The sequence below is a fragment of the Schistocerca piceifrons genome, chromosome X, assembly GCF_021461385.2.
Source record: "Schistocerca piceifrons isolate TAMUIC-IGC-003096 chromosome X, iqSchPice1.1, whole genome shotgun sequence".
In the NCBI taxonomy this organism is placed as follows: domain Eukaryota; kingdom Metazoa; phylum Arthropoda; class Insecta; order Orthoptera; family Acrididae; genus Schistocerca; species Schistocerca piceifrons.
Genome location: NC_060149.1, coordinates 258,041,688 through 258,056,076, shown reverse-complemented (window position 1 = coordinate 258,056,076; position 14,389 = coordinate 258,041,688). Strand labels below are relative to the sequence as shown.

The 14,389-nt window shown below is 44.4% G+C and overlaps 1 protein-coding gene across 2 annotated transcripts in view; it reads left to right on the top strand.

Annotated features, from left to right (window-relative positions):
• LOC124721969 (uncharacterized protein KIAA2013 homolog) overlaps positions 1-14,389 on the top strand; it is a 168,648-nt gene that overhangs the window by 45,883 nt on the left and 108,376 nt on the right. Inside the window, exons 2-3 of one of the 2 annotated variants that reach the window (XM_047247139.1) lie at positions 11,068-11,174; positions 11,271-11,374. In XM_047247139.1, the coding sequence (XP_047103095.1) occupies positions 11,119-11,174; positions 11,271-11,374 (160 nt within the window). In that variant the 5' untranslated portion in view covers positions 11,068-11,118. Of the gene's footprint in view, positions 1-11,067; positions 11,175-11,256; positions 11,375-14,389 lie in introns of those variants that run through there. The other variant, XM_047247140.1, reaches the window with a different exon arrangement.

Below are 14,389 nucleotides of genomic sequence, written 5' to 3'. Positions count from 1 at the left end.
ATAATAATACATATAACTATATTGAACTACTACTAGAAATAAATCTTCGATTTGCTTACTTGAAAATCGGGACATTTAGCGTCCCGACTGAGCCTTTTTGGAACACCGGGACGAAGAGTGCAAAATCGGAATATTCCATATCAGTTGGGACATATAGCAACCCTAGGCTTGATATTTTGTACAAATGTACAAAAATAGTCCTATATTCTTTAAAACCAGTAACCCTTCAGTTCTTTAAAGAATCTAACTCCCCTGTGTAAAACAGTTTCAAACGGTCTGATTACTTGACAGATGAGATGATGTGTTACATATTTGACGTTAAGCATGTAAGCGAGAAAAAGTTTGGAAAAGATTTTAAATCATGCACAGAGTTTACTGGAAGTCGCTAAATGCTCTCATTATGGAACACTGAATTAATATAGTATGACTAATTTGCGCTCCATTTTAAGCAAATGCAAGCTTTTCACGCATGTCTGTGTTTATGACGCCATATCTCTTGAACTGTGTCATACAGTAATATAATTTTGCAGGTACATCCAGTGATATGTGTAGTATAGATTCTGTGTGGAAAGAGTGTTGCGAATAGAGTTATAGTAAAGAAGTAACAAATTAAAACATGCCTGATGTTGAATTTTCACTGTGCGCCATTTAGCCGGCCAGGGTGACCGAGCGGTTTTAGGCGCTACAGTCTGGAACCGCGCGACCGCTACGGTCGCAGGTTCGAATACTGCCTCGGGTATGGATGTGTGTGATGTCCTTAGGTTAGTTAGGTTTAAGTAGTTCTAAGTTCTAGGGGACTGATGACCTCAGAAGTTAAGTCCCATAGTGCTCAGAGGCGTGTGTGTGTGTGTGTGTGTGTGTGTGTGTGTGTGTGTGTGGGCGCGCGCGCCATTTTAAGCAGAAGCTAGTTTTTCACGCATCTAAATTTCTGTGTAATCTCATCTCCTGAACTATGACTTGTACAATGATACAATTCTACATCTATTTTCCGGTAGTATATGTGGGTTCTGTCTGCAAACTGTGTTGTGAATAGAGTTGGTAATAATAAGTGATAAATTAAAATGTTGTGTCTGATGCTGAAGTTTCACTGTATCAACAGCGAAAATGTAGTAAGGGACGAACTTTGTTCCTTTCATTATTTTTTGGGGGCTGTCATCGAGAAAACGTTTCGTAAAATTATGCGTAAAGTTTGTTGGAAGTAGACAAACACAGAGTATGTAACTGTAATACTTTTAACGTAAGATTATATCTCTTAACGAGTAGATTATGATAGTATTTACAATTTTTTAATTCGGTCAATAATCATGCGAAATGCTGAAAATCAAATTTTTGTCGCTGGGATCTATTAGTTACGCAACCTGTCACTGTTATTGGGTCCTGGGTTCCAGGAAAGTCGCATAGTATTAGTAATATAGATATGCGATGGCCTGATAATAATAGACTAAATACACATCTGCGTACATCCTGATTGCAACAGTCACAGTAAACGGCAGCACCGCCCTGCATTATGACACAAGGTCTCTTCTTGCATTCCTATTTGGAGGCGATCAAAAAGTTTCCGTTGGAGGGCGCTGCTGTGGCGTATATGCAACGTAGCGGAACTCCGATGCAGGTATGTAAGCACTGACACGTAGGCAGGGGATTAGTGTGGCATTCGTGTCTTTACGACGTGCGTGCGGTGCATGCGGAAACGTGAACTACTTGTATGACGATGTTATTAGCAAATTCGTTCCAACAGGACCAACGTTCTGTTATTCTTGTATTGGCCAGTAACGTTCATCGCAGAATGAAGAATCTGTATGGGGCAGCAATTCTGTCGAAAACCACAGTTGTGAAAATGTGCACCAAGTTCCGTGCTTAAAGCATGTCCCCATACTCCAAATGTCGTAACGCAGAGTTACGCTTACTCAAGTGGGTGATACTAGAGCACCCACCCTGTAGTTCTCATCTCTCCCCATGCGATTGTCATGCCTTTGGTGCCTTATAAAAGACCTCGAAGACTCAAGATGGAGGCCGTTATGTCATCTGATGACGTCATTCGAGATGGCGGATTTTGGCAGGAAGAAATTGATGGGAAAGAAAGGGCAGTTAGGCTACCTCCACGAACCTAAGTCATCCAACCGGCACATCTTCCTAGGGATTGGCGCAAAGTTTGAATTCTGGCGGAAAAGAAATTTCACTTGGGCTATCACTACTAACCTAAGAAAATGGCTGGAAAGAAAGGGTACTTGGACTACCTCCACTAACCTAAGTCACCCGACTGCCACCTCTTCCTAGGGATTGGCGGCGAGAGGACTCAGCCTGTGCTCGACATAAGTCTTTATTATTTTGTACTACCACCATCCAGTGTTGTCGCCAAGGGGTCCTGACTCCAACTGACCTAGTACACAGTACCAAAACCAGAGGGTGCTGTCATCCCTCTTATGATGTAATCCAAGATGGTGGGGGGAATGGCCGGAAACAGTGTGGTCGCCATGGGGTCCATACTCCAACTGATATAGTACACAGTACCACCACCAGAGGGCAATTCTCATCTGTGATGTAATCCAAGATGGCTGCCATGACATCAGCTGATGGCACAGGTACTGTTATCCAAGATGGTGGGAAACAGCGTGTTCGCCACAATGTCCAAGTGGCCTTGTACACAGTAACACCACCAGAGAGCACTGTCATCCATTCTGTGATGTAACCCAAGACAGTGGGGGAAAATGGAAGTAAAAGGAATCTGCCTGTGCCGGTCATAAGTCTTTATTTTGCAGGCAGTGTCTCCACCACGAGACCTTGAGTCCAACTGACCTAGTACACAATACTTACATCAGAGAGTGCTCTCGTCTGTGAAATAACCGAAGATCAGTGTCTGGAGGGGAAAATGACTCAGCCTGTGCTGGGCTACTGTAGAGAGTAAGGAAGGAGTGTACTTTATTTATTTTGGAACAATTTATTTAGGGACGGATTTTGATAGATAGTATATTTATCACACTGACACAAAACACTCGCCCTGATGTGCTTGAGGTCAAAATACACAGCCTGCACACCTGCAAATTACTCATAAATAATGCAAAAGACACGCTTGATAATTGTAAACTGTCGAAATAATGCATTCCACAGCCTAAACACATGCACGTGACTGGACGGGACTGAAGACCTATTTGCAGAGTCCGCCGACGCCGCCGTGAACCACCACTGAACGCAAGCCAATGTGAGCCACCACTGTCATGCCGATGCTACCTGGAGTGAGCGGGTGAAAGTTGCTTCTATTTTTGGGTGTACAGTTAGAGTTCTCCATGTGTTATACTGACGTCACAGAACTCCAGCACACACTCACGCCAGTCCCATATGAGAGACATCTCTGGGCAGCACGTGTGTTTTACCCTTGCTGATGCGATGCCTGGGGATACTAATGTCACCAAATAGCACAGGGTGCATTGTTCCTAGCGTGACATGCGAGACACGTCTAACCATACTTAACTGTCCAGCGTGACTCACGCAATGCCACGAAGTCAGAAATTGTATAGAGTCCCAGAAATAGTTAACGCTCGCTTTCTTGATGTCTCAGCTTGTATTCACGGAAATTCTTGCCCTACCAGAACCTGTTTACTATAATAGTGCAGAATAATCTCAAATGCATTCTTCCTGAAGGTCCTAATGTAGCATCCCGTCCATCACATTACCCTTCCTGCTTTCAACATACACAAACGTTCTCACTGCTATGAAGAGACTCCTATATCCCAGCACAAATATGTCCTGTGAATGAATCGAGCATTATGATTGGCTCTTATCGAATTTACCCTGCGAATTATTGATCTCTCCGGTGTGGAAGCACTGTCCACCTTTTCTTTCTTTCTGCAGAAGAGACTTTCGGCGGGAAAAAAACTATTTCACTCAGATCGCCATATTGCACAAACAATTAAGCCCTGTTAAGTGCCCCTATTTATCGTCAAATACGGAAAAACTATTACTCAATCACACTGCTCTCCAACTGAGGACAGGAGCTTGAATATTAGTGCGTGAATCTGATCTCCAACCTAGCAATATATCACCACGTACCATGTCGATGTAGTAAACCTATAATTCCTATACTGCACCATACAAAATCATCCCTTTTACATCGCTTGTACATATACCACGAAGACAGACAGCATTGTATCTACCCCTTGCAGCACTAGATATTTCCCAGCGAGGTCAGTGGTCAACCACCCCTGACAGGTCACCAGAGCAGCAGCGGCTTGAATGTGGTGGCTCGCACTGGCTTGCGTCTGGTGGTGGTTCACGGCGGCATCAGTGCACTTGGGAAATAGATCTTCGCTCCCGTCCGGTCATGTCGGCAATGGTGCCTAGCTGAACACATATTTCGAGAGGAATTTCTCAGGTGTCGATTATGAAAGGGATGTCGCCGCCTCATGCTTGTGGGACCTGTGCGTGGTTTGACAGCTGTGTGACAGCTGCATCACGTTGCGGGTGCTGCCGGTAGCCTCCTGTACGGTCCAATGGTCAGGGCCGGCGGGCGGTGTCTGCGTGCATTGATTACGTGACTGTTGCATTATTTTGCTAGCAGGTCTGTAAGCTGTGCTATGCGTTATTTGGACAGTTTAGGAGTTGATTTTGTGTCTGCACATCGGTGTACTGCATTATTTAGCAGCTTGCAGGTCTGTACTGAAATTACTTGGGTAATTTAGGAGTTGTTTGCATGTCTGCAGAGCATTAGTTTACAGGTCTGTAGGCTGTGCTATGCATTATGTGGACTGTTTATGAATACTGAGCATGTCCACACATGAGTGTGCTGCATTATTTAGGAGCAGTTTGCAGGTCTGTGTGCTGTGTACTGAAATTATTTCGGTGTACTAGTTTACATGTGTGTAGGCTGTAGAATCCATTATTTTGACAGTTTACAATTATCAATCGTGTATGTTGCGTTATTTATGAGTAATTTGCAGGTGTGCAGACTGTGGATTTTGACCTCAAGCACATCAGGGCGAGTGTTTTGTTTCAGTGTGATAAATATACTATCTATCAAAATCCGTCCCTAAATAAATGTTCCAAAATAAATAAAGTACATTCCTTCCTTACTCTCTACAGCAGCCCAGTACAGGCTGAGTCATTTTCCTTTCCAGAAAGTGATCTTCGGTTATTTCACAGACGAGAGCACTGTCTGGTGTAAGTATTGTTTACTAGGTCAGTTGGACTCAAGATCTCTTGGTGGAGACACTGCCTGCAAAATAAAGGCTTATGACCGGCACTGTCAGAGGCCTTTTCCCGCCATTTTCCCCCATTATCTTGGGTTACATCACAGAATGGATGACAGTGCTCTCTGGTGGTGTTACTGTGTACAAGGCCACTTGGACATTGTGGCGAACACGCTGTTTCCCACCATCTTGGATAACGGTACTTGCGTCATCAGCTGACATCATGGCAGCCATCTTGGAGTACATCACAGATGAGAGCGCCCTCTGGTGGTGATTCTGTGTACTGTGTCAGTTGGTGTCCGAACCCCATGGCGATCACACTGTTTCCGGCAATTTCCCCCCACCATCTTGGTTTACATCATAGGAGAGATGACAGCACCCTCTTTGGTTTTGGTACTGTGTACTAGGTCAGTTGGTGTCAGGACCCCTTGGCGACAACACTGGATGGTGCTAGTACCTCTAATTGTTTAAATAAAAAGTGCATACAAAATAATAAAGACTTATGTCGAGCACAGGTTGAGTCCTCTCCCTGCCAATCCCTAGGAAGAGGTGGCAGTCGGGTGACTTAGGTTAGAGGAGGTAGTCCAAGAGCCCTTTCTTTCCAGCCATTTTCTTAGGTTAGTAGAGATAGCCCAAGTGACCTTTCTTTACCACCAAAATTCAAACTTCATGCCAGGCCCTAGGAAGAGGTGGTGGTTGGATGACTTGGGTGAATGGGGGTAGCCTAACTGCCCTTTCTTTCCCACAATTTTCTTTGGTTAGTAGATGTTGCATTATCCTGATGGAATTTGAACTTCCCACCATTTTGTGGGGGAGGGGGTTAGGTCAGTGGAGGTAGCCCAATTGACCTATCCTCCCATCAAAATCAGCCATCTTGAATGACGTTATCAGATGACATCACAGCGTTATCAGATGACATCATGGCCACCATTTTGGATGACGTCATCGCCTCCATCTTGGATAATGGTACTTTGGGGTAGAACCGCCTTGCCCCAATACTACCCATTTGGTAAAACACAGTGTCCTATTGCGTGAAGAAGTACATAACTGCCTGCTGCACATCCTCGTCTGACAGGAATCGCTGACCCTCACTGCTCTTTCTTTCCCGCCATTTTCTTAGGTTTTCTTTCCCGCCATTTTCTTAGGTTTTCTTTCCCGCCATTTTGTTAGGTTAGTGGAGGCTGCATTATCCTGAGGGAATTTGAACTTCCCGCCATTTTCTGGGGGGAGAGTGTTAGGTTAGTGGAGCTAGACCTATCTTCCCACCGAAATTTAAACTTCCCGCCAAAATCCTCCATCTTGGATGACATCTTCAGATGACGTCATGGGTGCCATCTTGGATGACGTCACCGCCGCCATCTAGGATAACGGTACTTTGTGGTAGAAATCGCCTTGCCCCAATACTATGGGTACATTCAACCTGGTCTGTCTGTAGAATGATTGCCTCAATGCTAACATCGATTTTGCGTGATGGCATACCGATTCTGGATTGTACGGCGTTTGAATGGAAACTTTTGGATCGCCCTGTGTAATTCAGTACAAATGTATCAGTTGTCAATGCCCATTAGATTCTGGGCGGTACAGAATCCAACCTCTTTCCTTTGTCTCTCTCTCTCTTCTCTCTTTTTATCCTCTTAATCAAGAGGTTGTGCTTGTGAATGGTGTTGTCGCTCTTGGACATTTCCGTCTCTGTTGTGTTTGGTGTTTGATGGGCTGTTCTTTTCGTTCTTACCTTTTCTTTGTGAGAGTTTATATTATCTATTCTGCTACTGCAGAAGTACCGTAGTGATTTTAGTCATCTGTATTTATTTCTGTCTTGGTCATACTGCCAAGGGCATTAATCAGCTCATTCTGCAAATTCCACGTCCTGGGATAGAAGGCTTCTGCCAAGGTGCGGAAATGCTTTGTTAACCTTTCAATGCCTGCAGCTTCCTGTGCCGTGGGGAATCACGTGGCGACATGGAGAGCCCATCTTAGCGCTCTGTTTTGGACATTTTGTAGACTATCTACCCTCAATCTGGCTGTGTAACCCTGTACAGGCATGCGTATTCCATTATCGGTCTAATGAGACTTTGGTAGACCACTGAAACTGTTCCGGGATCAAGGGAACTGCTCCTATTCAAGACAGGGTAGAGAACCTGCATCCTGGCATGAGGTTATCTGCGAAGCTCCTCTATGTGACATTTCCATGTTATGTGCCTGTCTAATGTGACAGTGAGGTACTTCACAGAGTTTCTCCTTGGCTGGTTTTGGCTCTGCAGTCACAGCAGTTGGTAGGGTTGTCTTGGTGGGCAGCGTTGCCATAGCGACTGGTGAGCAGCATGGTTTGCATCTTGTCAAGAGTTGACGGTTATGCACCATTGCATAGCCCAGGTTTCCATCCTATTTAGGGTGGTTTGCAGACATCTGATAACCACGTCCCTGTTTTTCGAACAGGAGAAGAATGCTGTGTCATCCGCGTATTGCGCAGTGTGTACATGCTGCATCGTGGGAATATCACCATTGTACACATTGTAGAGGACGGGCCCCAGGACCGAACTTTGGGGCATGCCTGCACAGTATTGGTTGACAGGGATCCATCGATCTTGACTGAGAAAGTCCTACCGGGGATATAGTTTTTTACGATTTGGTCGATCTTTCTGGGGAAGCCTAGTGAGTACATCTTGTGTAGTAGCTTGATGTGCCAGTCTTAAGCGGAACGCTTTTGCTACGTCTAATAATACAAGCCCGCAGTAGCCCTTTTGATTGAAGCCATCTGTGGCTGCTTCAACCAATCCCCATAATTTGCTGGGGAGCGGAGTAACTTTGCTGGAAGCCGAATTGGAATTTCGGCAGTATCTGCTCTCTTCTGATATGGTCCTGTATAGGGGTGAATAGGAGGCGCTCACGATCGCAATAACTTCTGCGTGTTTCCACTGTTTCGGGAATTTTTGCAATCGCTTCAGTTCATTAAATATGTCGGTCAAGTGGGTGATGGCCAGAAGCGGGAGAAGTTTTAGTAGTTCGTTGGTGACCTGGTCGTGTCCTGACGCCTTCCTGTTCGGCAGAAACTTGATGCAGCGCCCCACGTCCTCAGAACTGAATAGTGGTGTATAGTCATCTTCGTCATCCGCTTGGAGATACGCGGCCAGTTGTAGGCCGACAGTTGCGACGTGTTCTCTGTCCTGTGCTTCAGCTGGTTTGAATTGCTTTATGGACAAGTCCGCTAGTGCGTTGGCTTTGTCAATAGCGCTGAACTGCAGTCCATGTTCGCCATGCAGCAGTGGAATTTTCGCGCATCTTTTCGTGAACTACTTGGCTGCTTGCCATAAACTGTTGTCTTCTAGATGGAGAGCTGAAAGCCCTGCAGACCATTGCTACTTGCGGTACTCATTGATATCTGCTTTAAGCTCTCTCTGTAGTCTATTGAGCAGCCTCAGTGTGCCTCTGTTTCTGCTGAGCTTCCACTCTTTGGCAATCCTGTTTTTGTGCTGTATTTGCGCAAGCAAGTGCGGAGGGAGTTACCTGGAGCGGGGAAGGGGGGAGGGGGGAGGAGGAGACAGTGTGGCTTTCTCAGCAGCTCATAGGATCACCTTTGTGAAGCCGTCTAGCGCATGTTCTGTGGTTTCAGTTGGAGGCGGGGTCTGGACAAGTTCAGCAGCTACTGCGTTGCTGAACGGCTCACTATTAATGTGCCTGTACGTCGCTTGGCGCTATGAGGTAGAGCGCAATTCTCCCACGTCGAATCACAGGGTCCGACGTCATTCTGTTTAACAAAGCTACCAGATTCTTTGTTATGGCGATGTCGAGGACGTCCGGTCTTCCTCCATTCTTTGGGAAGTGTGTCGGTTCCTCTGTGCTCCATACCTGTTACTGGTATGCGTGCCAGCTGTTACAGTTATTGACCAGCTTGATTTCGATGTCTCGAAGCTTGAGGTCCGATCAGCGTGTTTGGCGTTCAGGTCCCCAGCAATTAGTAGTTTCCCTCTAATCTGGCTTAATGCAGCCACGTCATCCTCTTCTAGCCTTTGGAAACCTGGGGGATGGGGGTGGGGGTGGGGGGGGGGCGGGGCGGCGTTGATACACTGCAACGACTGTTAGGGGGCCAGTTACAGTAGCTACTTCTATTGCTGCAGTTTCTATTTCTGCTGTATCGGGGAGCGGATTTGGTAGGGGGGGGGGGGGGGGGAGGGACATTTGGTGGTGCTTGATTCCCATTTTGACATTCCGTGACCCCGTCCCCGTGGGTGGGTTGATCATTCCTGCAGCAATTGTAGTTTGGTACAGAAACTCTTATTCCTGGCTTTAGGAATGGTTCACCCACTAGGCGTAAGTCAATGTCTTCGTCCTGCATGAATTATCTGAACTTCATGGGTTGGTGAGTAAGGTTATCTGCATTAAATGCACATATTTTGAGACTCCGAATGTTAGGTCCATGGTGGGGACGGAGTTTTCTGAAGATGTCGCTGCTATAGGCGACTGCTGCGCTGCCGATCTGAGGTTGGCAGGGAGCTGAGTCATTGTCGCGAGAATGTTTACTACCTGGGTCATCTGGGCCTGTAGCACTCGGATGGATGACGTGAGTTGTATTGTAACAGACTCTGCTGTTTCTCGTGACTGGTCTGTGGTGGACAGGGAGGGTGGACTTCTCTAGGGCTTTGTACAATTAGCGAGACCTGGTTATAATCAGGTGGTGGTGGGGTGAACTTTTTGGTGGATCACCGACAAATGTTCGTGAGCATGAGGTTGAGACGAAGACCTGCGTCCTGACGGTGTTGTTGCCTTGCCTTGTCAGAGGTGGTGGTGGTGGCGGCGGCGGCGGCTTGGGTGCTGGGGTGGTTCTATTGTGCATTCGTGTTTTGCTTGTCAGCAGCAGTAAAACGTGTTCTATTGTCGGTCCACTACGCAATACAGACGTGTCTTGGAAATGTTTTACTGACGTGTTGTTGCGGTATTTTAACAATAGTTCTACGAAGCAACGTCCACTCATAATTGTTTAAATTTTTTACTTATAAAATAATAATTGGGATACAGTCACACTGAACTCACCTCAGTGGCGATTGAGGTGAGAAGATACGGTGCACGGGGTGAGTGGCAGTGCTGAGGGAAGTAGCTTATGCAGTGCTGGCAACATACTTTTCAATCCAAGTTGTTCAAATAAAGTAGTTCTTATCCCTCACCCTAGATAGCAAATATTGGCAGAAGTGAGAGAAGGCATGAAGTTTATTGACTTCTACCGAGCTGAGGTAAGGTGTTTGAACTTGCTATCAAGTGTACAGACAGCAACAAAAATTCGCAAAATTAGTCATGTTCTGCATTTTTGGCATAATTCATATAAAAACATCAATAAAATGCTATCATCCAAGTTATTGTAATATATGCACTGAAGTCAGAAAAATTGATATAATATGCATTATAAATATCTAAATTCATGCTATTACATCGAAAAAAATCATCAAAATATGCATGTACTTTCGAGATGGCCAAAGTATTCATTTGCATGGAAATCCCAGCTCTAATGGTTACCCTTTGAGGAGAAATGAAGTGATTAATAATGAATTAATCACACTGCTTAGACGTGCACCCTGTAGCAACTAGTTACGTGCCATACATGTTTTTGTTGCGTCTCATTATCTGCAGTAGAAGCAAATCACAGTGGTGTTAAATTCATCGTTGACTTCTTAATCCCATGAGTACCAAGGATGTTCTTTTTATGAACGTCATGACAGTTTGCACAGAGTTGATATTGAATTTGGCCATAATGCTAAGAATAGTCAGTATATCTAAGTTAATGATATTTCAAATGTGAAAAATTAAAATCGGAGAACATCAAATCCTTCTTGCATGGATCTGATGTATTGTATGCTTCACCTTATTGATTGTAAAAAAGATTCCTTTTTTTAAGGACACAGTGAAAGCCATTTGGAATGCAACAGTCAACTGGAAAATAACCATAATGAACCCATTTGACTGGTTCCGAAAGCTGTGGTCATTGGCTCATGTGAATTTGACGTATGTATTATTATGCTTCAATGGCACTAAAATTTTTTAAGTTTTTTGCTGATTATCTTTGTATCAAAGCTGTATTTTAAAGATGTTCAATTTCAGATACCGCCGGTATGCCATTGTGTTTATATTGATTTTCTTATTTCTTCGATATTTTGGGCCAAGCATGACTCAGTGGATATCTGGTTCAAAGCCTAGTAATGAAGGTGAGTTAAAATGTAAAATCAAGTGAATACGAAGTGCCTCTTGTAATTATATAGTAACAAAGCTGAGAACTGATTGGAAAGCTTGTTTCTTAAGTTCTACATGTTCTCCCTCACAGCCTGTGTGCAGACCACTCATATCATTTATTTTACATTTGTTTACTTCTTCAGTCTTCCTTTTTAAATCACTGCATGCCACCAGGCATAATTCATTGTGGATTGATAATTCCACTTGTGAGCAGTTGTATTAGAGGTAATTGTTGTGTTGGAGAGGGAGCACCCTTCCCCACGGGGAATAAAATTCGTCATTGTGATGTGTGACAGATGTTGTCATACCTCGTATTGACCACCAACATGACAGTTGTGGGTAGGACAGGCATATAATAGTGGGTCTTGAACAGTGGTATACTTCATCTACAAGGTTGTGCTGGCACTGGGCTGTTCATGTCAAGAGTCTGCTGTGTGTTCCTCAATCTAGGGAAGACTGTCACACTGAAAATCAGTTACCATTAGCAACATGTAATGACAGTGGTTGCTGTCAACTGTTGTAGTTTCTATAAGGGTAATTCAAAAAGAAACAAGCTGGAGGCAGATAAATGAAAAGAACTGAGGGGATCATAATGCCGTTACATAAGGAAGAAGGTGTGGTCCCTATAGGAGCAATGTGGTCCTAAATTCACTGTTAGAAAGACATGGGCACACACCCACATGATGACAGAATGTGAGTACGTGCACACATTGTCCACTGCATTCAGTCTTGCAGGAAACAGAGAAATAGAGGCTTCAAAAGGGGAGCACAGGGTTGTATAGTGGGTTTCCTGACTGTGGAAGGAGTGCAGAGAATGGAAAGTCATCAAAGTATGGCACAAGTGAATGAAGAACACTGCATATACATTGCAAGGGGGCAGATGTCATTGGGTGATGATGCACTGTGTGGAATGCCACATGGCATTACCAATACCATCAACAGCATGTGGTTGCTCTCATTATTGAATACCAGTGAGTTACAATGGCAGCCACTGTTCCTGATGTAAGATTGAGTGTCAGAATAGCAATTGACATTCAGTGCTCTCCATAAAGTTGTGCCATTCTTCAATGAGTTTCCGTTCTTGCATCTCTCCACTGTAAGGAAACACCCTACAGCCCTGTGCTCTACTTTTGAAGCCACCACTTCTGCTTTCAGCACTACAGAGTGCAGTGGACAGTCAACATATGGGTGTTTTCTCTCTGTCATCTAGTGAGTGTGAGACTGTGTCCTAGCAGTGAGGTTGCATTCTCAGTGCTCTTATAGGGACTACACCATCTTCTGTAGGAAATGGCATTAAGCTCCCTTCCACCAGTTTCATTTCACTGCCTCTCGATCACTTCTTTTTGAATCACCCTACCAAATGCCCCATAGTGTAGTACACAACTCACCAGTTCACTGTTCAACAACAACAACAACAACTACTACTACTACTACTACTACTACTACTACTACTGGTACTGTTACCACCACCACCACCACCACCATTACGTAGTTGTGTGCAATTCTGTTGCTTGTTATAGTATACAGTGTCTTTTCTAATATGCTAGCACTTCCCATATCTGAGCTATGGTGATAATCTCTGTTTACTGTATGTTTACATTTGTGAGGTTGTATCATGACTTAACTGAAGGAATCAGCAATTTTTACCCATGCAAAGTCACATTTACCTAGACATTCTATGTAGTATTTTCTCAGTTTCACACTTTTTGCACTATTGTTTTTTCCCATGTCTATCATATTTTTTACTTTTCTTCTCTAAAATCCCACCTTCAATATCAATATATTATTTTTGCACCACCACCATTTCCTATGGATCCTCCTGGTTCTATTGGACATTTTCATTTTAAAGCAAATGAATGACAATTAGAAATGAAAGAGCAGTATTTTAAACAGCTGTATGTAAAGTTCCCTTTGTTCTTTAAAATTATTTTGTTTAGAATTTGAAAAGAACATGTGTGATTGGTAACATTCAAGAACTTACGAAGATAAAGTTTATCAAAATACAGGCTGTCCATAAAAGAGTGTCCCAGGTATAAATTTTAATGATGTCACCTGTGTTTCAGAGTATTGGTTCAAGGACACAATTAAAACTTAACTCAGACAGTTTTATATAAGTGCATGTGTGAGTACTGCTTTGTTGTTTCACCACTTGCAGCATCACATATGCCATACATGCAAAACAGCAACTCCTGAGCACAATATCAAAATTAATTTTATTATAGCATCACCTCAGAAAGTAAAGTCTCCCATAAGACAATAATAACACAATTGAGCATCTTCAATCAGAGGCAGATATAACCCAAAATCTAAATAAACGGCTGCTGGAGGTTGCACTGTGGGTTAAGTACTCCACAGTGGAGAATGTCCATGGGCCCTTGATGACCTCGTGACTCGCAGACACAAGGTAGTCCATGATAGCAGTGCTGCTATTGTTGCTGCTGCACACACTGCCTATGGGCGATGTGGTGGTTCCTGGTGGCATCTGTTAGCATTAAGCCTGTAAACATAATATTTGTAATCAGCACCAATCCAAACCCTTGATATACTGACTAGGCACATGAACAGTTTCTGAAGGAGGAGCACCTGCAGGCCAATGGCCAGCAGCCCACAGGATGCAGGTGTCATGTCAGAATAGGCATGTTCAAATACACAGGGGCTCAGCCCTGCATGTACAACACTCCTCCCACCCCGTAAAAAATGAGACACTGACAGGAAGGAGGCTGGCAGCATGAGGGTGGGTGTGGTAAATGTATTCGATGCTTTGTCATAATGACAGGACAGTCGGGCCTTGTGGAGAGGGCTTGCAACAAAACTTCTATGAGCGCTGCACTGAAAGTGCTGGAAGAAACAGCTGGCTCCAGCTGTGGGTGGCCATCTTGGAGGCTGTGGCAGCCCAGCATAGGGCAAGGACCTGCAGAAGGCATGGTGTGTGCATGCCAGAGAGCTGCAGAAAAGACAGACTATGAGGCATGGGGTGGAAACTAGAGAAC